At 42.6% G+C, this 22642-nt stretch overlaps 1 protein-coding gene across 1 annotated transcript in view; it reads right to left on the reverse strand.

Annotated features, from left to right (window-relative positions):
* Positions 1 to 22642, reverse strand: part of COL4A2 (collagen type IV alpha 2 chain) — a 189061-nt gene that overhangs the window by 58736 nt on the left and 107683 nt on the right. The window contains exons 5-12 of the mRNA XM_081084483.1: positions 12394 to 12528; positions 12264 to 12308; positions 8839 to 8955; positions 7392 to 7463; positions 6998 to 7033; positions 6827 to 6889; positions 5035 to 5070; positions 839 to 880 (exon numbers count right to left, since the gene is read on the reverse strand). Coding sequence (XP_080940609.1) covers positions 839 to 880; positions 5035 to 5070; positions 6827 to 6889; positions 6998 to 7033; positions 7392 to 7463; positions 8839 to 8955; positions 12264 to 12308; positions 12394 to 12528 — 546 coding nt within the window. The remainder of the gene's footprint in view (positions 1 to 838; positions 881 to 5034; positions 5071 to 6826; positions 6890 to 6997; positions 7034 to 7391; positions 7464 to 8838; positions 8956 to 12263; positions 12309 to 12393; positions 12529 to 22642) is intronic.

Consider the following 22642-nt stretch of genomic DNA (forward strand, 5'->3'; position numbering starts at 1 on the left):
GAAGGTTTTTTATTTTTTATTAACAATTTGAATAAGCTTTTTGTACATTACAGACATTAACTTCATTTCCTTTCTATATAATGTGACGATTCTTCCCAGATTTTTCCTCTTTTTATGTTATTTTGCTATTTTATTATATTTCATTGGACAGGAACTTAAACTTTTATGTATTTACATCCTCCAATGTTTTTCTTTTGCAGTTACTTGTATGGTATTACCACAAAGAACAAAGTACTTTTCGCACCTGTGTAGTGAAAGTCTAATGTGCGCTTCAATCAAAAAGTAAAATGTAAAACAAAATGAAAATGCTCAAAGGACACCAAACGAACACATCTGTTTTATAGGTTTTGGGGGGAATGCGATGGGGTTGTGTGAGGGTTAGCTCACTGGGTGTGGACACCATGTTGAGCTTTTCCTATAAGTGATCTGAAATGATCCTCTCAAAGGCCATGTGGTCTTTGAATCTCAGCACTGTGGGCAATGATAAAAGTCCACGTGGTCCTCTTTCCTGCCATGCCACCTGGGCCCTGACCTGGCTTGTTAGTCTGTGGCTCTGGCTCCATTTCCTGTCATCCCTGGACTCCCCATGTTAGAAGATGGCTGAGGTCATGTCTGTGCCACAGGTCCAGGGCCATCCTACATGGTTCACTTCCACTGTCTTATTGCTCCATAACTATCACCAAAGTGTGTTTGATAACATGGCACTTTATAATAATTACTTCCTGTGCAAATGGTCTATTTGAACATCACCTCAAGAGAATAGCATAAGACATAGTCATTGAAATTTCTTTCCTATTACACGTTGCATGCGGCTGCTTTAATCTGTTGTTTCCTTTACCTTGTCACCCTTTTCTCCATAAAAACCTAGTCCTCTGTTGCCCTGAAAGAGAAATGAGTTTCTGTAAGTTTTAAAAGTCAATTATCAGCAGGCTAGAAGGGGTCAATGGGGGTGGGGGTGGGGGAGGGAGGAAGAGGGATATTTTCAACAATAAAGATAAACTTTAAAAAAGTCAATAATTACAGTGAAATAATTTTTTTTCTCTAGAAAAAGAGACCTAAAATTTATTTGCAACATCACTGGACAACTATCCTTGTATAACATTCTGGCTTCACGTCTCAGAAACTAATTGACACAAGGAGAAAGTTACTCAAACAAAACAGATTCATAGATACAGAGATCGAAGTAATGGTTGCCAGAGGACAGGAGGGTTGGGAGATGCATGAAGAAGGTGAAGGGTTTAAGAGCACAGATTGGTAGTTACAAAAGTCACAAGGATGTAAAGTACAGCATAGGGAATACAGTTAATAATCCTATCTAATAAATCCCTAATATGCAAATCGACCAAACGGCGGAATGACCAGTCGCTATGATGTGCACTGACCACCAGGGGGCAGATACTCAACATAGGAGCTGCCCCCTGGTGGTCAGTGTGCTCCCACAGGGGGAGCGACGTTCAGCCAGAAGCCGGGCTCACAGCTGGCGAGCGCAGAGGTGGTGGCAGGAGCCTCTCCTGCCTCCACTGCAGGTGGGTAGTAAGGAGAGACTGGTCCCTGACTGTGAGAGCCCTGGACTGCGAGAGGGATGTCTGACTGCTGGCTTAGGCCCGTTCCCAAGGGGTCCCGGACTGCGAGAGGGCACAGGCCGGGCTGAGGGACTGCCCTCCCCAGTGTGCACTTTTCGTACACGGGGCCTCTAGTATTCTAATAACTAGGTAGGGTGTCAGATGGGTACTAGATTAATTGGGGAGATCACTTCGTAAATCATATGTCTAACCACTATGCTGTACACCTGAAACCAATACAAAATAATATTGAATATTCACTGTAATTGAAAAATAAAGTTAAAAAAAGTTATTGTCTTTTCTTTTGCTATTTCCATATGGAAAGTATACAACAAAAGTCTGAGCCCAGACACCATATAATTTGAACAGGAACAAACTGAGATGGTATATTAGTTGCAGAAGGTGGCAGGCACTTCACAGTGCATTTTGAGCATTCACTAAGATTAAACCTAAATGATGAAAATTCTGGGGTTTGTGAAAACGATAGGCTATTCTTTTAATACAGAGATGCTTTGGAAAAATAAGCAAAACCTCAGAAATAGTGGACTAAGAGCAGTTATTTTGTCACCCTTGGGAATAGTCTACTGTTTGACTTTTGAAATATATTCTACTCTTCAAACATCCTGATGATCAGCAAACTGTATTATTGACTCTATACTCGCTGTATGTACTATAATAGCCCAGGGTCCACTCTCCCTTTAATCCTCTGCAACACAGGAGGAGTCACGGATAGTCACACTGTCATATCCTATGACCTTGGCCTCAGAGCTAATGAGTGGCAGAGCTTGATTTGACCCCAGGTCGTTCTGATTCTTTTTTTTTTATATATATATTTTATTGATTTTTTACAGAGAGGAAGGGAGAGAGATAGATAGTTAGAAACATCGATGAGAGAGAAACATCGATCAGCCGCCTCCTGCACATCTCCTACTGGGGATGTGCCCGCAACCCAGGTACATGCCCTTGACCGGAATCGAACCTGGGACCTTTCAGTCCGCAGGCTGACACTCTATCCACTGAGCCAAACCGGTTTCGGCGGTCGTTCTGATTCTTAATCGTTCATCTAGTGCAGTGATGGCAAACCTTTTGAGCTCGGCGTGTCAGCATTTTGAAAAACCCTAACTTAACTCTGGTGCTGTGTCACATATAGAAATTTTTTGATATTTGCAACCATAGTAAAACAAAGACTTTATTTTTTATATTTATTTTATATATTTAAGTGCCATTTAACAAAGAAAAATCAAACAAAAAATGAGTTCGCGTGTCACCTCTGACGCGTGTTATAGGTTCGCGATCACTGATCTAGTGTCTCTACAGGTATGTGTTTCTGCGGGTCTGGCCCTTTCAGATGTAGAAACCAGCCATCCCCCCCCCCCCCCCCCCCCCCGCCGCCCCTACCCCCCAGTCCTATATTTGAAGATCATTCTCTCTTCTGCCTCAGCTATTTCTCATTTTGGTAAGACAATCCTAGTTTCATAGAAACATTTCCTACCCTTTAATGATTTTAGGGGATGGTGATTCTTGGGGTTTTAGTCGTTTTCATCTTCCTTTTAGTCTAAGAGGCAAAGCTAGGCCCAGAGATTTAGCAAATATTTAATAGTTCCATAAGTGGAGTTGCCATATATGGGAGAAATGACTCAACTCTGGTGTCTAAAAGAGGCACATATGATAAGCTATGCATGCACAGCTCCGAGATATTGCAGGTTCAGTTCCAGACCACCACAATAAAGTAAATACCGCAATAAAGTGAGTCACATTCATACTTTGGTTTTCCAGTGCATATAGAAGTTATGTTTATACTGTACTGTAGTCTGTTAAGTGTGCAATAGCATTATGTCTAAAATAACAGTGTACATATATTAATAAAAAATTATTTTATAGCTAAATAAATGCTAATCGTCATCTGAGACTGTTAGAAAAATGGCACCAATAGATTTTCTCAACTCAGGTTTGCCATAAGCAACCTTCAATATGTAAAACACACAGTATTGTCAAAGCACCATAAAGCGAAGTGCAAAAAAATGAGGTATGCCTGTACTACATTATAGAAATAATACTCTCTCTCTCTCTCTCTCTTTTTTTTTTAAATCTCCAAACGACTGCTTCTTTCCTGGGGTCTCTACATTCCCATCTCAACAGAAGATCACACAGGACCCTATCTGATCTTTCTCTCTGCAGTATACCTCCTGCCCCCTCAATGCCCAGGGATTTTCGGAAAATAAAAACAAAGCATTTAATTAATGTTTGCACTTTTGCTTCTTTCCCACCTGGCTGGGAGCTGAAATCAAAGCACAGAAATGCAGCCAGGCTAGATTAGCACGTGATTTGCTTGGGTCCCCGTGGCCCCTCTGCCTCAGGAGCTGGTTATCCAAGTCACCAGGAAGTGACCTGGTGGGGGGTGAGGGCCATTAGTGCGGCAGCCAAGCAGGGATCTGAGATGACCTTGGGGCTGGCCGCCCCATCTTACATCTGCTTCTCTTGGCTGTGGGCCGTTCCCACCCAGCTTTGGGCTGCCAGACAGTGGGGAGCCCAGCGGTGTGGGCAGCAGCAGCCTTAACGAGCTCCAGTCCCAGCCGGAAGCCATTTCAGAGGTGATGGGAGCTGGGGGCCTGGGGGTGGTGGTAGCTGAGGTCCCCAGAAGGTCACAGAGATGGGATTTCTGTGGAACAGGCATGGGAATGTGCAGGCTGGGAGATTTCCTTAGTTGCGTGCAGGCCACGGAATGGTCCTTAAATGTTGGTAATCGTAGCCTGGGAGTTGATTTAAAGTCTTTTTAAATGACAGTTTACATCCAATATTGTTTTGTACCAGGTGTACAGAATAGACTCATGTCAAATTTTGAGCAAATACTTCCCTCACCAACTTCCTACTGTTTGTCTTGGACATTTATCCAACTTTCACGGATGGTACCGAACTCTAGTTCTGTTCCCATGTTCTAACCAGCCACCTACTTTGTTGTGCTCCAACCAACTTAAGAACCTTTCTCTGACAGAAGCAATCCAGCTTTGGGCTCTAGCGGAACTGAAGATCACTGACTATATATATCGCTAGAGGCTGACATCACACTCTTGTAGGACCTAATTATACCCGGGTAGGGAATGCCATCAGTTCCCCCACACAAACATAGCTACATTTTGTCCATTCTTATAAATTAACACACACGGATAAACATGAGCTGTCCCTAAATCTACGTTCCTAATCAGTTTGATTTTCATACAACAGGAATGTTATGTGATTTGCAAACAACAAATCACTCAACACACGCACTTATTTAATGTGCCAGCGACGCCAGAGGTACCACTGGGTGCATCTTTGGAGTTTGTAACAGTGAGTCTTAAAAAACCTATAAAACAGTTGTTTTTGTGAAATGAGCAATATATAGTTGTCCATGAAGTAGTTCTATAGTCCGGAAGGATATACACGGATACATAAGCCCCCACTTCCCTCTCCCTCACCCCCAACAGTAACTTACTGGCTCTCCAGGGGGTCCGGGGGGTCCAGGTGGTCCCTGCAAAAATACAAAGATATTTGTAAACTGTTTTCTTTATCCCAGGACCCAGATAACATCTGCTAGAAAGCCCTGGGAAAGCCATTCACTGTATATTTAGAGCACCATGTCGTATGTATAGAGGTTTCTGGTACATCTGTCTCAGCAGGCAGGAAGGGCTGGAGGGGAGAGGGCTGGGGTCAGGCTCAGTTCCCAGAATTTGCCGGCTGTCCACACACAGCTGTTTTGGGTTTGCTCTTCTGAGTTTAGACTTTTGATTTCATCCATGTCCTATTCATGTTTGCTCTGCTCCCATGCCAGGTCCCAGGCCCTGTCACCACAAAGATCGTTTCTCCTGACTCCCCCTGGGCAGGGTCCCCCACAGGCCACTGTCTAACGCTTTCTGCTGGTAGGTCAGCAAATGTTCACAGGCAGACTTAATCTACAGGGCTGAAAGACCATCCACAAACATCACCACGGGTCTATCTGCAAAGCACTCAGTGTCAACACTACACTTGCGCTGAAGTTTTGAAAGTGCATGAAAAGAATAATTTGGGTCTAAGTGCAGAGAAGTGGGCAGGCGGGGGATTGTGGGTGATTTTAATGGCCACATGAAGAATTTAAAAGTTGCCAGGTCAGCTAAGGACCCAGCAGGTACAACCTGCTATTTCATATTTCCCTGAACTGTGTGTTTAAAGTATAACCTCCGTTCCCCCTCCCCAACCATGTGGTACGTGTGCTTTGAGTTAACAACCATATGACATAGGAGAACAAAGACCCTCTCATCATAGAATCCTCATTTCATACCATTTGGCCAAATATTTCATAGCAGAGGGCTACTTGCAAAAATGATTTTCACAGCCCCAGGGAAACTCATTTTATAGAAACAAAATCAATGATTATAGAAAATTAATGAGTACTCACACCCCCAACTACTAGTATGACTGAATCTTTCCGAGCATCCGTCCCTCCTTTGTTTCTCCGTATCTGTCAAGAAACTGATGCCACAGCCTCCCTTGAGAGTGTCCCTCACACTTGAGCAATGGGCTTCTGTGAGAATTGTCTCACTACTAAAAACTGTGGGGAATAAGAGTCAGAAACCTTGAAGGAGCCAGTTCATCTCCTGGGTCCTGTGTGGCATGATGGAAGTGGCTTTAGGGCTGCACAGGCACTAGCAACTCTTTCTCCTCTTCTCCCCTCCTTGTATCAAGCCCTCCTCCATCCAAGCCTCTGTCTTGTTGCACCTCACTCTGTCATTTGAGTTGCAGTGGGAGTGAATACCTGTAGACTGCCATTCAGGTGGTGCACTAGGACCATTTTATTAATTGATGTCTAATATTTCACTTGCTATAATGGCCATGCCCACGTGTGACACACCTGCTATGGTGGCCATGCCTAGGCAGAACCCATTTCCTTCTGATCACCCTGTTGCACTTTGATCTGCTTTGCCCAGGGATGACGTGCCCCTTTTCAGCTGGTTTTGTGGGGCCGAGAGAGGTTGTACATGACTGGAATAGCACCCAGCCAGCAGCAAGTTTAAATTCGACATAGTTGGCAGTGATCTGGTGACCACAAATTTTGAGTCCTCATTCTTCAATCTTAATAGAAGCAAAATGTATACAAGGGATGACCTGTTTTGTCTTGATGCTTTTCATAGTGACCACAAGCATCCTAGTTGTATCGTGAAGCTGCTGCCTGTATCCACGTTGAAGAAGGGGCCTCGCTAGAGGATGCCTGGGCAGTGGTTCAAGAGTGAGCACGTGTACGTGGTACTTACTGGTCTTCCTGGAATTCCAAGTGGACCCATTGGTCCCATAGGCCCAGGGCGGCCGGGGGGCCCCTAAGGACAGGCAACAAGAGAAGGCTATTAAGAGAAGTTGACTGGTATTTTGGAGTCCTGAATTCTTAAAGTTTTCTTGGAATATTTTCTAATAAAAATAAAACTTACCTGGAAACCGACCGATCCAGGATCTCCGGGTTCACCCTAAATGAGAAGAAATCATTTAAAGAGTTCTAGTTTTTAAGCTAATCTTTAGATTTAGTTACATTTTATTACAACATTGCAAACAAGTATATAAGTTATTGCAGCCATAACAGGACCTGGTAATGTTAACTAACCTAATACCTGAGGTACAGTGAATATGGGAAAGGGATGCATCCACAATTAAATATAAGATTGAAACAAGTTATTTTTGAATTGGTCACAATTTTGGATTATTTTATTCTATGCATTCTGCTACTCCATTCATTCTGACAGCTCAGAGTTCACTTGGAAATTAATTTTATTAATCAGAATTTACACTAGGTCACTTAATCAGGTCTCCTATCTCTATTAAACTTACCCTGTATTTGTCACGGTCCTTTTCAGATAGTGCATAAGGTTCACCTTTCTGGCCTTTGGGTCCTAGGGGCCCCTACAGGAGTACATATATGGTGGAAAGAGGAAAAGGCAAAAAAGTTCATTAACATTCAGAGCAGCTATAGTAATATGGATGGTTAAATACTGACCTTTATGGGCAATGTCTAACTGCTCTTATAGCTCATTTAGATTATTCTGAACACTAATCACTATATCCAACCACAAAGGTGAGACTTTTACTTTCATATTTATCCAACAGTATCTTTCTTCAAAGTTAAAATGGAAAGACATTATAGAATTTGTGTTTTTAAAGAACCCAAATGAGCACTCAGTAAACGAATCCTTTAGTAAACCATGCTATTTTTTGGGTACTATTACTTTGTGTTTTCTTTGGCATTAGTGTACTGAAGGTAGTAACATGTACTCTGAAGCTCCATTTGTGGGAGAGATACTGGGTCGCTCTTTAAAACAGAAACTGTGTCAAGTACACATGTGCATGTATAGGTACATGCATGCACGTCTTAACACCTACATATGAAATCAATATTTTTAAAGTAATCAATATGTTTGTTGATGATAAAAATTATTTTGTTGGAATAGACTAGAAAATGATGTAGCTTATTGAAAAGTTGAAGTTGTAAAAGAAGAGTCAAAGAAGTGCGAATTGGAAAGCAGAGGTGTTGATGATGAGAAATTGATTATTTCAGGGGGAAACAGGTGAAGGTTATTTATGACTGTTCTTCCCCACCTTAAAAATAAATTTTTTTTTAACCAGATAAAATTTTAGCATAACCCTGAATGTGCAGTATTTTGGTGGTAAGAGGGTAACACTACGGAAAAATATTTCAATATTCTTTGCAAAGACCTTGAAAACGAAATGAGGCCATGAAACAGATTAACATACAAAAGTTCTTCCATTAAAAAACAACACCCTTTCGTATTGGATATGCTGAAGAATATCATTGTCCTTTCACATCACAAAGGATTTTAGAATCGAATCAAGATTTCTAATCATCTTGTGACTAATAATTTGTCAAACTTTTAGCTTTTTAGAATTTAAGCTTTCGTGTTGCCCTACAATTCAATGTTATTTGAATTGGAGCATGAATATGGAAAATAAAATTGTTTGAATCCAGGAAGATCATGCCTAGATATCCATAGGAAAACCTCCAAGGAGAGAGCGACGCTTCCTCAGGGTATAAAAGACAGGGTTAGTGTGCGCCTGCGGCCCCTGCTGGTGAGTGAACAGAAGGCAACACACCATCCTTACAAAGTTTTTCCAAGACCATTTCTTAAGGGTCCTGTGCTAGGCCTTCCGGATGCCATGAAAGAGAACAGGGCACTTCCATACATTTCTGCCGACAGGTGCCAGCCATCCAGGTTCCAGAGCTAACCATGTGAACAGGGTGTGCTGTGCTGATGATACTCACAGGAGATCCGGGGATACCCCCAATGCCAGAGGGTCCCTGGGGGCCTACGTCTCCCCTGGTCCCATTGCAGCCATCATAGCCAGGCGGTCCTCGGGGTCCACCTTGCCCAGGATGTCCCTGGAAAAGAGGAAAGGAAGTGAGTCGTTCAGCCCAGAGGTGTTTAGTTTTCATAACTGTGTGTGATAAAACAGTTTTAAATCGTCTCTCTCATGCCACTGGCATGAATCCAAGGGACGACAGCTCAAAATGAATGAATGAATGAATGAATGAATGAATGAATGAATGAATAAGTAGACAAAGGCACACGGGCAGAGTTCTAAGCAGGGGAAAGGCTTTCAAGACAAAGTTCTGTTTCCCAAAGGTTTTGGTGAGCAGTAAACTGTCTTGGCATTTCTCCTCTTTGCTGCACTGGGTGCCTGGGAGCACTGTTTTGTCAGGGACAGGATTTTAAAATTCTAGAAAAAAGTTCTAGAAGCAGTGATCTCCTTCTCAGGGACAACAAAGGTGTCTTCATCTGTTATGGCCGACTGACTTCTGGACTTACATCCTAAACAGGTAAGAGATTCACACCTACAGTGGAATTTCATCAGTGGCTTAGCCATAGGTAGACAAACTGATTTCCTCTTTCTGCATTCTTTGGAAACACTCCTTTTAAGATTTTAAAGCAAGTCAGGTGTTCTAAGATGGCTGGTGGAAGAGGGGAGGCAACATGATCAGATGTCTTTTGAAGGAGTAGGCCAGGTGAAGTCTGTGGGCACCTCAATAGCACTCACCTGGCTCTGGGAGACATCCGGGGGTGGGGTTAACTATAATTTATGCCCTACGAGACTACAGCCCCTTTTGCTCTTCTTTGCACAAAAGATGTTTAAATATATGCTTTCTTATTATGTAATTTCTTTTTTTAAAATATATTTTTATTGGGGAGAGGGAGAGATAGAAACATCAATGATGAGAGAGAATCATCACGCCTTCTACTGGGGATCAAGCCCGCAACCCAGGCATATGTCCTTGACCAGAATCAAACCGGAGACCCTTCAGTCCACAGGCCAACGCTCTATCCACTGAGCCAAGCCGGCTAGGGCATTTATGTAATTTCTTTAAAATTTTTATTTTCTTAAGAGCAGGCCTAACATAGAGTCCAGAGTAATTTTTGAGGGCGTTTAAGATGTCTTTTAGACTTACTTTGAGAAATTTGGAAAATTTCAAGACAAATGAACCAGTTCTACACCGAGTGCGTGTATTCTGAATGATACTAAGGAATACAGCAAGAAAAGTAGAATTTTCCTTTTGTCTGCATATCTTTCTGCTTGAGATGTTCAAAGCCATTGCTTTAACTTGTGCCATCAGAAAAGAGATCTGATAGCCCTTTCAGCCAACCCTGGGGAGTCAGGGGAATCCTGATGGCTTCTGGAAACCATGGTGAACAATCTCTCCAGCTGTTACAGAGCCAGCTGTCTGAAGCCTTCAAAGGAAAGGGCCCTTTTTGGGGGGTTTCTGAAAGCTGACCCTTCAAATCCAGCCAGAGAAACACGCTCTGCAGTTGTTCTGCTTAAGATCCGTGGTATCCTAGGATGTTTTTGCTTCAAATGAACATCTGAGTTCCTTAGTCTTCTCCTGAATTATCAATCTGCTATTGGGTCTTTCTGATTTCCTTAGGACTGATTTGAAATTGCATGTCAATCTGATCTTCTTTTGAAATTGTGCTTCGAGGAAAAATCTCAGTTATATTGAGCTTAATGTCCATCTCTTTTTGTTCCTCTGATTAGATACATTTCTGTGTGTACAACTCTACGATTTCCCTGCACATCACTTTTTATACACAACTTCTAAACAGCTAAAATTACCCAGGTCCTTCAAACGCTATGCTCATTAACTGCTTAGAGATGGCAGGTGACATTTAAGTTAATATGCAGTATCAGGGTTCTGTGGTTAGAGAGACTATATATAGCAGCACCAAGATTCTGTAGAAAATGATCAGTTATCTGCTCATCATGATCACTCTCCCTTACGATGATTACTCCCTTATTTGTGAAATATTTGCATCTGATAGTAAATGAGTATGAAGTGCAGAAACGAATTAAAATATGATACAGATTAGTTACAATATTTTTCCATAATGTCACTCAGATTTAAATCAGATTTCAACTTCCGGAAGCAAAAATATGATAAACAGTTTAAATAGTTCAAGAAAATAGTTTAAAGACGGGTGAAAAAAAAAAAGATGGGCGATTTAGTTTGAGGCCGTTGGTAGAAAAATACTTTTATTATTTGTTTAACCCTTGAAATCTGCAGATTCTTCGACTGTGCCAATTTCTCAAGATCCTGACCAATGTGAATGCTATTTCCTTATTTGTTCACAGCTGCATGTTTTGTAACTGACGTATCTGAGTGCCTCATTCAGGTGACATTTAGGATCACTGGCCATGTAGGTCTCATGTCTTGTGATCACAACTTCCCTTCTTTAGCTCTGACTGCTTCCTTCTACTGTGGCAAAAGTGTTCTTGAATGCGGAGCTAAAATCGGAAGAAAAGGTATGAATTCTCTGTGATGACTCTCCACTCAGGACCTTACTCTATTTCTGCAAGGGGACAGCCCTACTTGTGCAGACTGAAGATTCTCTCTCCCTGTGTGTGCACATGAATGTGCACATATGTGCACATGCATGCATGCGTGTGTGTGTGTGTGTGAGCACGGTGACAGAGAACATGTATATGCAGGGGAAGGGTGCAGACATCTGTGCATATGGGTGAGGGTCCTTAAACGTCAGCAGCAGACAGATGGGGTGGGTCTGCATGTGTGATAAACACATTTATTCCCGAGAAGGAGATCAGCAGGAAGCCGGCCCTGGGAACTCTGCTCCCGGGTCCCTGTGAAGAAGGCTGTGAGTCAGGCTGCTTTGTTTATTTTTTTATGCCACAAGAAGTAAAGTAAACTAGGTTAAAAAAACACATTTTATGGCATTTTGAGATTTTCTCATGGATAATCCATGCCTCCTCTTCTCGTTTATGTGTGGTTACTACAAAGAATCTGAGAAGCTGCACAAATGTCCAGCAGGGCTTCATTCCGTCCACGTTCTTGGCTGTGCTACTTTATATTCAGGTTGTTCTCTGGTTCAAACACAATTTCGAGACCGGCTCCTTAGCCAGCACATCTGAGCGATGCTCTAGCTTTTCCTTACATAACACTGTCCGGTTCTAGCAAAGTCTCCTCCATTCTGAAGCCAAGTCCAGAAGAACGTTTACAAGGGAAAAAGTCTGTCCAGCATTTGACTGGATTCCGGAAGAAAAAGACCTACATGTAGCCCCACAAATTTTACGTGACGAACAAAAAAAGCAGGTTTAGCTCAAGATGTTGCTGTTAAGTCATAAACGTGTTGGTTCCCATGCATACAATGTTTTAAAATTCTAATCTTACAAAAAACTTACAGGAATTCCGTCAGCACCAGGGAATCCAGAAACGCCTCTTTGTCCCTATAAAGAAGGTAAACAAATTTAATGAAGGTCAACACACCCGCTGCCCTCCATAAAACGAGAGGAAATGCCAAGTTTTCCGTACCACTTCTCCTTTTGGGCCTATGCTCCCGGGAGAGCCTCTTTCACCCTTGTCACCTTTGCGGCCCTGCAGTCCTGGGAATCCTTGTAACCCTGGGGGCCCAGTGTATCCCTGGTGGCCCACTTGCCCGGGCTGACCCTGTAGAAACAACATACATTCAATTTCCACAGTGAATAGCAATGAATGAGCACTTTCAGTCACGTTGCTTTGGAAACTATGCTTTTCATTCTCAAAGAGCGATGATCTTCAGAGACCATTATACGTAAACTACCATCTGTTGCCACCATAACCCCAAAGTGATTTCTGGCAAAAAAAAGAATTCACAGAGTTTAAAGGAAAAAGGTATTAAATGTAAAGAGAAAATAATCCTAATTTACTAAAGCGATGCTATTGTGAAATGATGATACTATTGCACTGGAGACAGTCAACTTTTTTTTTTTAAGTCCTTTCAGCATATAAAAAATGTTCCAAACAAATTTCTAAGATTTTAATCTCTACCCCAATATAATGCATACAACAGATATGGGATGATATTCAAAAGAATTAAAAGCAGAGACTTGAACAGATATTTCTAGAGCATTTTTCACAATAGCCAAAAGTGTCCCATCGAGAGATGAGTGGATAAACAAAATGTGGTCCATCCATATGATGGAATACTATTCACCTTTCAAAGAAAGGACATTCTGACACATGTGACAACGTGGATGAACCTTGAGGACATTATGCTAAGTGAATCAGCCAGTCCCAAAAGGACAAATACTGTGTGATTCCACTTCCATGAGGTTCCTAGAGCAGCTGAACTCATAGAGACAGAAAGGGCATGGGGAGAGGAGAAGGGGAGTCATTGTTTAGTGGGTGCAGAGTTTCCGTGGGGAAGATGAGAAAGATCTGGAGATGGGAAGTGGTGATGTTTGCACAACACTGTGAATGTACTTAATGCAACTGAACTGTGTGAAGATAGTTAGGATGGTAAATTTTATGTTTTGTATGTTTTACCACAAGAAAAGTAAAAAGATTAAAAAGGGGCTTCTATCTCTCTGATTAATGGAACTAAGTTATGTATTATAGTTAATGTTCTAATGAACTCTCCCAGGTTCACTTAAATGAAAAATAAAGTTCTATGTCTTGATTTCCTTTTTCAATGAACAAGTCTGCTGTTTACTCACCATAAAGAACCTTTACCTGCTAAGCCCGATTTGCTTTCACATTTCAAATTCCCATCTGCCTTTAGATCAGTGGTTCTCAACCTTCCTAATGCCATGACCCTTTAATACAGTTCCTCATGTTGTGGTGACCCCCAACCATAAAATTACCTTCATTGCTACTTCATAACTGTAATTTTGCTACTGTTATGAATCGTAATGTAAATATCTGATATGCAGGATGTATTTTCATTGTTACAAATTGAACATAATTAAAGCACAGTGATTAATCACAACAATATGTAATTATATACATGTTTTCCGATGTCTTAGGCGACCCCTGTGAAAGGGTCGTTCTTCCCCTAAAGGGGTGTTGACCCACAGGCTGAGAACTGCTGCTTTAGATGGAGGGGGGACTGAGCCATTACTTCTAGTCTTCTCTTCCACTGCCTACAAGTAACTCTTCCTATATAAACGGTGCAGCTAAAGAGTTTGTTAGTCATTACAGAATGTTTACAGTCTGTCTGCAACATTCCACACAGCTGAGGTGAAGCAAACAACTTCAAAATGCAGGCCAAGCCTCAGCATTAATGTCACAGACAGACCGGTGTAGAGGTTGCTTTGGGGTGGAAGCAACTGATGGAAATTAAGGTTTCAGCTGGCGAATGAGAGCTCTCCCCAAGCTCAGGACCCCTGACGCCTCGGACAAAGGGGACTTGCAGGAATCTCTCTGGGCAAGGTCAGAGTTTTAGAGATAGTGAGTTCTCCTGCCCCACCCTCCACATGTTCCAGAAGAGTCCAGTCAGCGCAGAAAGCATCAGTCACTGAGGGTAGTATCTTATGTTGTGGCAAAGCCACTATATTTAATATCTTTGAAGAATGTGATTAAAAATAAGGCTTCCTAATTGAGGGAGATTGTGGTCAAAGACAGACAGCTCTGACCTGGGACACGTGACACCCCAGGCTCATGCTCGTCGATTTCCAGTCAGGGGTCTTAGTATGCTACATCTGCTGTAAGTTTGGGGACAAAATATGCTTTGATTCTGGTTTTTATGACTCTTTCCCAGTTGTTCTCATTTTTGTTTTGTTTGTGGCTCTGTCGGAATATAGCCTTCCTGTGATCATATACCATGCCCCTCAGCCTTACGTTCCCTAATCATCATGAGGCCTGTCAGTGTTTACAGGGAGTGTCCTTTGGGGGATAAAATGTTCCCCATTAGTACTGTCATTTTTTTCTGTCCATAAACTTTATCTCTATCCAGGGGATTACTGTATGGAGCCAACTAAGGGGAACACACACTGCTCATCAAAATGGAATGTGTGTCTTAACGATGAAAAGCCACATTCTTGTCTTGCACTCATTAACCTTTCCTCAATTTTCTTTGACGAGGAAAGTGACTACATCATGTACTCATTTTCCTTCCATTGTCAGTAAACTTCTTTATACCCATAAAGTCTTGGATGGGAAGTCTGACTTTTGGAATAAAGCTCTAATCTTCCCTTTTCTGGAGCAAGTTGTCAATTATTTCTTTTTATTGAGGTGAAATTCCCATAATGTAAAACTAGTCATTTTACAGCGGTTTCTAGTACATTCACAATGTCCTCTATCTAGTTCCAAAACATTTTCATCATCCTGGAAGGAAGCCTCATGCCCACTGAGCAGTCACTCCCTGTTCCTCCCCACCCCAGTTTCTGGTAACTACAAATCTGCTTTTGGTTTCTGTGGATTTATCCATTCTTGATATCTATATGTATAAAAGCCCAAGCGACCAGTTAACTGGTTGCTATGACATGCACTGACCACCAGGGGGCAGACACTCAATGCAGGAGCTGCCCCCAATGGTCAGTGTGTTCCCACAATGGGAGCACAGCTCAGCTGACCGACGGGTGCCAGATGCTGGGCTCACGGCTGGCAAGCGCCGCTGTGGTGGTGTGAGCCTTTCCCAATTGGGACTGACTGGGTGCAAACCCACGGCAGGCATAGTGGGCCAGAATGAGTGGGAGTGGTGTGGCACAGGCCCCGGCTCAGGCTCCTCTCCAGCCGCCTGCTGTAGCCCGATCCCCACAGGCCACGCAGAGGGACCCCACCAGTGCACTAATCCATGCACCAGGCCTCTAGTTTCATATAAGTGAAATCACATGTATGCTATATGACCATTTTTGTCTGGCTTCTTTCACTTATACTTTTTTTGAGGTTCATCCATGCATGATCATGTATCAGTACTTTATTCATTTTTTTTCTTTATTGGTTAAGGTATTACACATGTGTCCTTAATCCCCATTTCCCCCCACCCCCCCAACCCACTCGTGCCCTCACCCCCTTGGCTGAATTATATTCCATTGCATGGATAGACCACAATTTGTTTGTTGTAAATAGTGCTGTAAACATGCATGCACAAGGTCTGTTTGAGTCCTTGTTTTCAATTCTTTTGGGTACGTCCCTAGAAGTGGAATTGCTGAATCCTATGGCAATTCTATGTCTATCTTTCGAAGAAACGGCCATACTGTTTTTCACAGTGGCTGCACCATTTTACATTCCCACCAACAGGGTGTGAGAGTGCCAGATTTCTCCACATCCCTGTCGAAGATTGTTATTTTCCATTAAAAAAAATTTATAGCCATCCTAGTGGGTGTGAAGTTGGTGTCATTCTAAAGAGGCATCTTGAGCTTCTGACAGATGGAACATTTCACAAAATTCCATCCAGCTTCCGGCCTGGGGAAGGGCCAGGGAGAGTCTGGAGAGAATCCGCAGCAGAGCCCCGTCCTCTGGGACTGAACTCAGTTTTGCCACAGTTCAAGGCTTTCGCTGCTGGGACTTAGGGAACATCTTTGTCACGACCCAGTGGCCTCCTAATGCATGTTTCGGCCATTAGGGACAGAGATCTTTCCCAAGGATATCCTGCCCATGCTGGCATCGTGTGTGTTTGTCAAGAGCAGTTGCAATGGCCAGGTAAATAAAGAGGATTTCCCTCTGTGCTAATTAGTCATCATCATTAGCAACTTCCACCCTCAGCTGAAAAGTCCCAATTGGAAAAGTTATTTCCATCTCTTCCTTTTCTTTTGTAATAAGTGATGTAAAAATAAAAATTAGCCCAGAAAGAATAGGACTCTAGTTTAAATGGGTTTTTTTGCATAAATTTCAAAAGCTCCTGGGTGACCAACGCTCCTAAAATTCCTGCACTATACTCAACAAAAGAATTTGCACAAAAGAATTTCTTGAAAGCCAACGGACCATAGACTATGCCCCGTCCCACCAGAGAATTTGATTTGTGTGAATGTGTTACTTCCCAGGAAACAGGATAATGAAAAGTAGCATTTGCTTGTGTGTCCTCTGGGATGAAGCACTGTTACAGCTCTTAAAAATGGTTCCTCTTCTAATGGCCTTCTGAGGTGGTTCTAATAAAACATGCTATTTTTTTTTTAAATGGTTCATCTCATGTCATCCCCATAACAAATGCATAAAGTAGGCATCTCCCTCACTTGTGAGAGGAGGGACAATGGGGGCTTGGGAAGGTTCGGGAGGAAGAACCGACTCTTACGCCATCAGGTCTGGGGAGTGAGGCTGCCTCTGAAGCCCCCCATCTTCCATTAGATCTTCTTACTCAAGTGAGGTCCATGAGCTGTGTCAGCCGCCGGGGACCCTGAGAGAAATGCAGTCTCAGGCCCGGCCCAGACCTCCTGGCCTGCACTGGACATGACCCTCAGCAGGTTTCTTAAGTGTACCGAAGTTTGAGAATCGTGGCATGGCCCCATCCTCCTTCCCTTTCTGACGTTCTCATAGGAGAATCAGGTATCTTTTGTTATTATTTTAATTTTTTTCCTTTTTGTTAAGTTTATTGGGGTGACACTGGTTAAGAAAATGATTCGGGTTTTAGGCGCACAGTTCCATAATACATCATCTGGACACTATTCAGCAAGACTCTGTCCATCACCATTTATCTCCCCTACATCCTCCTCCACCTCCCCACATCCGACAGGTATCTTTTAACAAGAAAAGTATCTTATGTATGAAGTTGGTTCTTAGAAGGAAGGCCAGGCTTCCTGAGTCAGACAGAGGAAAACATTTATGTCTGTTAAATGCTATTTCTAATTACAATTTTCTTAGTCTTATGCTTCAGTGATATCTGCAGCAAGACAGAACGAACTTTGATCACTGTTAGGGTGGAAGGTTGCACAATGCCTCCTTCCTTTTGAAATCACTACTGGAGTATGTGTGGGATGCCCGGGGTCAGTTTTGGAAGTCGAAGTCTTGACAAAGTAGATAGAATGAGTTCAGACTTGACTACACATTGCTTAAATACCACGGCTGTGGAGTGAACGCACTTCAAGTCCTGAGACACTTACTAAGCTTTCATGAATTTAGAATTTTCACTTCCGTAAAAGGGGCAAAATATAATTGGATATGTGCACGTGCGGAATAACGCTGAAATCTACTTCAGCTGCGAAAGCAAAGGCAGAAGATATGGTTAATTGGGGCCCCAAGAAATTTCACACTGATCCAACCCCAAGGTGGTGCCTGTTTGCACTCATAGTTTAGTAACCTTACAACTCGCCTTGGGTGGGGAAGTAAGAGGAGCTTCATGTGTCAGGAAAGGATAAAGCGAGATGTTTCCAAGGATAAAACCTGCTTCACTGCACATCAGGATTTTCAATCTACAGTACAGGGTTTTCCTGGTAGAATAAGAATAAGCTTTTCATGAGTTACTGGCCAACATCTGAATACTAGGAAATCCCTTCTCCTTCCTAAGTCTACTCTTCCTGCCTCCCCTTTTATGGGCACTGGGCGCCCCACCAGACACCCCATATCCTCTGTAGTCTCCTGGGGGCCCCTCCCTTCCTTGGCTGTTGACGATGTGTTCCAGACCTTCCCGGCCTTCTGATGCTGCAATTCTTGGTTACTCTCAGGGGATTCCAGCCTAATTCCCAGCTTATCCTCTGAGCTGGTCACACACATTCGAAAATATGTAAAATGGCTCCAAAGGCAGGAAGGGCTGCATTTTAAGATTCAGGAAGACAATTCCTTCATCTAAAATTTAGAACTGGTCATTGTTCTTAGGGGTGATCATGGGCATTTGTGAGCAATTTTTGATGACCTTGGCAGGATAAATTAATACCATATTCCAAGCTAATATGTAAAGGCTGTATTAGAAGAGTGTGTTACACGTATAATAAGTATCAGTAAATAATGGATGACTGCCTCCATGAAGAACAGGCAGAGCTGATGTTAAATGTGCTGTTTTACCTAAAGCTTCTTATTTAGCACATAACAAAACATTAGCCCTGCCCTGGGTACTATTCCAAATTAAGGACACCACCTCTATGAGGCAAAATTATATGGGCTTTTGGAATTGTTGCTTTCTAAAATTACCTGACACAGATTGTAGGACTAGTGTCCACATAAAGAAAATAACATCCACCGTATGTACAGAAATAACCCTTGACCCTACCTCTCTCCATTACAAACATTTAGTCAAAATGGATCATAGACCTAACTGTAAGAGCTAAGGCTATAATACTTCTATAGCCTTAGAAGGAAAATATAGGGAAGAATCTTCATGAGTCTGGATTGGCAAAGATTTCTTAGCTAAGACACAAAAGTCACAAGCCACCAGAGAAAACATAAGACTAATAAGTGTGATCTTTAAGATGCAGTAGCACATAAAAGCGGGCTACAGACTGGGAGAAATATTTACAAACACATACCTGATAAATGACTTTTATCCAGAATATAAAAAGAACTCGCAGAAATCAGTAAGGCGATGAACAACCCAATGAAAAAAGCAGGTAAAAGATTTCCACAGAGCCTTCAGCAAGGAAGATGCATGAGTGGAAAGTAAACTTTTGAAAAGATGCTAAGCATTGAGAGAGTAAATTAAATCCACAATAAGATATAACTGCAACCACTAGAATGGCTGACGCACGGAGAAAACACCGGTGATGCCAAGTGCTGGAGAGGAGGTGGAGGGAGCTCCCTCGCTCGCTGCTGCTGGGAAGGCTAAGTGGGGTGGCCACTTTGAAACGGAGGCAGTTTCTTATACAGTGCAACATATACCTGCCGGAAGGCATGTAGGTAAATGTCCACAGCGGTTTGATTTATTTTAGTGAAAAACTGGAAACAACTTGAATGTCCATCAGCTGGACATTCAGTTATTAAGTGAAGCAACAAACTGGTATGTCCATAAAGTGGAACATTAGTCAGCAGTAAAAAGGAAGACACTGTCTGACATGTGTAACAAGGACGAATTACGCAGCCAGACTCAAAGGCTCCCGTCCTATTTATGTGATATGATGAGATCACCCTATTTATATGACATTCTAAAGAAGGCAAAACTAGGGACAGAAAACAGGTCAGTGGTTGCCAGGGGTGGGGCAGAGGGAGGGGACTGACTGAAAAGGGCACTGGGAAACTTGGGGGCGGGGGTCGGAGGGAGAGAGAGTCATGGGCTTGTCTTATATCGTGATTTGGGTGGTTGTTACATGGCTGTATACATTTGTCAATAGTCATTGGTTTACACGTAAATGATGCCTCAATAAACTCGACCTAAACACTAACAACCACAAAAGGAGTCTGGTGAAGGCGAAGATTAACAAGAGGAGGCCTGAGGTTCATGGTCACATTGGGTATGACCAGGTCCCTTTCATACATTCTTACCAGTGAATTTACGACAGATAATATTCAGAAAAGGAAGAAGAGTGGACACTAAAAACTAAAATAAAACAAAACCCACAAACAACATTTAGCCAAATGCCTTTTAAAAATGTCTGCCAGAGAAATGAACAAATCTGAAGAAATGGAGACCTAGCTTTCCTTGTTTGGAATCTGGTCCGTGTGGGTGTGATCCTAATGGAAATGAGACCCGGCCAGCACATAGTCCACAGAACAGCACTGCCCGAAGGGAGCCAGGACCAAATTAGACACACGAGTAAAAAATAAGCCCAAGACATCACCAGTTTCCATTATGCATGATTTTCAGAAAAACCCCCACAAAGATCAGCAGGTGTCTTCGGTGACTCTCGGATGCTCTGGTTATAGTTGTATTGGAAATGACTTGACTTGGACAGAGTCACATTTTAAAGCAGATAAAAATGTATCATCTCAGGTTCTCCACCCACAGGACCCATAAGTCGAAAACCTCTGCCCCTTATTCTAAAAACAGGCCGTCCAAGGGCAGTCCCACTCAATGGCTTTGAGACTAACGTGAGGCCAAGCTTTTTATAGCCTGGATGTGATTTTGCTTGGCATATGCCAGAAAAGTTGATTTTCTGGGAAAGCCTTTCACTGCTTCTGTGCTTGCGGCAATAAATACATTTCGTTTGCCTGAAGGTGAACCGTTGCCTAACAGACGGACTTGATTTCCTAAGCCTCCTGTCCTCCAACAAGACACGGAGTTGAGTGTGGATGAGCCAGGGCCTTTGTGAGCAGAGCTGGCAGGGGAGGAACGGGCTGGAAGAAGCAGATTCCAGGGCCACGGGAAGCACACAGAGGACTCTGGTTGTCAGGCCTCCCATTAAGTATGAAACACTCTAACTAGGAGCTGTCAACATGGGATAGAACGAGATCAACGATCATCATCAAACAACCTTTCTGTCATTATGAGTTAATAACACAGGGTGGCTTCGGACTATACTTATATGATTAGAAAGTGGCAACTACAACAGGCAGCAACTGCTGAGTCACCCAAATCATACAGCTACAGGTAAATCAAATAGTTAGCTGTCCATATTTATGGCCTCAATGATAGGCTATTAATTTTCATGGGCCGAATGCACATGCCAATATTTTACTGGTGTTCTTAGGTCATGTTCTTAGGTTATACTCAAGTGTGGTGTGACTCACAGTAGAGATTGCGTGTTCTAATGACTGTGTTTCTGTCATTGCCCAGTGGGGAGCTCTGTACATAGGGACTGGTCAACACCCCAGGGAATGCTGCCTGCTAATGGAAGGAGCGAGAGGAAATATGGTGAGCATGGCCTTCCAAATATTGGCCATCCTGCTGTGACTGTCCACCAGGCTGGGAGCCCTTGAGATTGACATTTTAGCATCTGTGGCACAGACCAGGGACAGAACCAACAGTTACATCTATCTTGCATTTAGACTAAACATAGTCACAGGAGAGAAAATATTCTTGAAGTTGGCATTGTATAGAGTTGGTCTGTTACGAAAAATAAGTGGCCAACAGAAAGAAAAGGTTAAGAGCAAGAGCAGATTCTGACCTGGCTGTGGTACACAGATTCTTATTTGAAAGGTTCCGGAATAGGACAAGTTGTAATAGAGCTCCAACTCCGCTGTCATTAGAAAAGGTGTGATTATCACTCTTCGCCTCTTCTTCCTCCTCTCCCTTCTATTCCGCCTTCCTTGGCTTTAACTCATTTATCTGTTATTTTATATTCATTAAAGTTACTTAGTGTTTTCATTTCTTTTTAAAGACTTTTAAATTTACATACAATAAAAACCACTTTTTGTGTGTGTATCATTCTGTGAATTTTGAAAAGTGCTCAGAGTTTCATTAGCCCTAATCCCTTGAGCTGCTCCTTTGCTAATCACTGATCTCTCTCCAGCCTCGTGGCTTTGCCTCTTCTAGACTGTCATACAAATGGAATCATCTAGTATGTCATCCTTTGAGCCTGGCTTCTTTCACTCAGCATCGTGCATTTGAGATTCACCCGCCCTGTTTCTGTCCCGTTTCTGTGTACCAACCGTTTAGTCCTGTGTATCCTTGAAGCATGTTTGTTGTGTCCCATTAGCACAATTTGTTTACCCATTCACTTGTGGAAGGACATCTGAATTGCTTCCAGTTTTTGGTGAATGTGAATTGGGCTCTTTAAACATTCATGTGTGGTTTTTTGGTGGGATGTATGTTATTATAAATAGGCTAGAATGGGATTGTTGGGTCATACAGAAAGGGTATGTTTAACTTTATGGAAAACAATTGCAGCCCTGGCCAGTGTGGCTCAGCTGGTTGGAGCACTGTCCTGTACACTAGAAGGTCGCAGGTTCTATTCCCAGTAGGATACATACGTAGGTTGTGGGTTCGTGTAGGAGGTAACCAATCGATGGATCTCTCTCACATCCATGTTTCTCCTCCCCCCCTTCCTTCCTGTCTAAAAGC

The sequence above is a fragment of the Myotis nattereri genome (genome assembly GCF_964212035.1).
Source record: "Myotis nattereri genome assembly, chromosome: 2".
Lineage (NCBI taxonomy): Eukaryota > Metazoa > Chordata > Mammalia > Chiroptera > Vespertilionidae > Myotis > Myotis nattereri.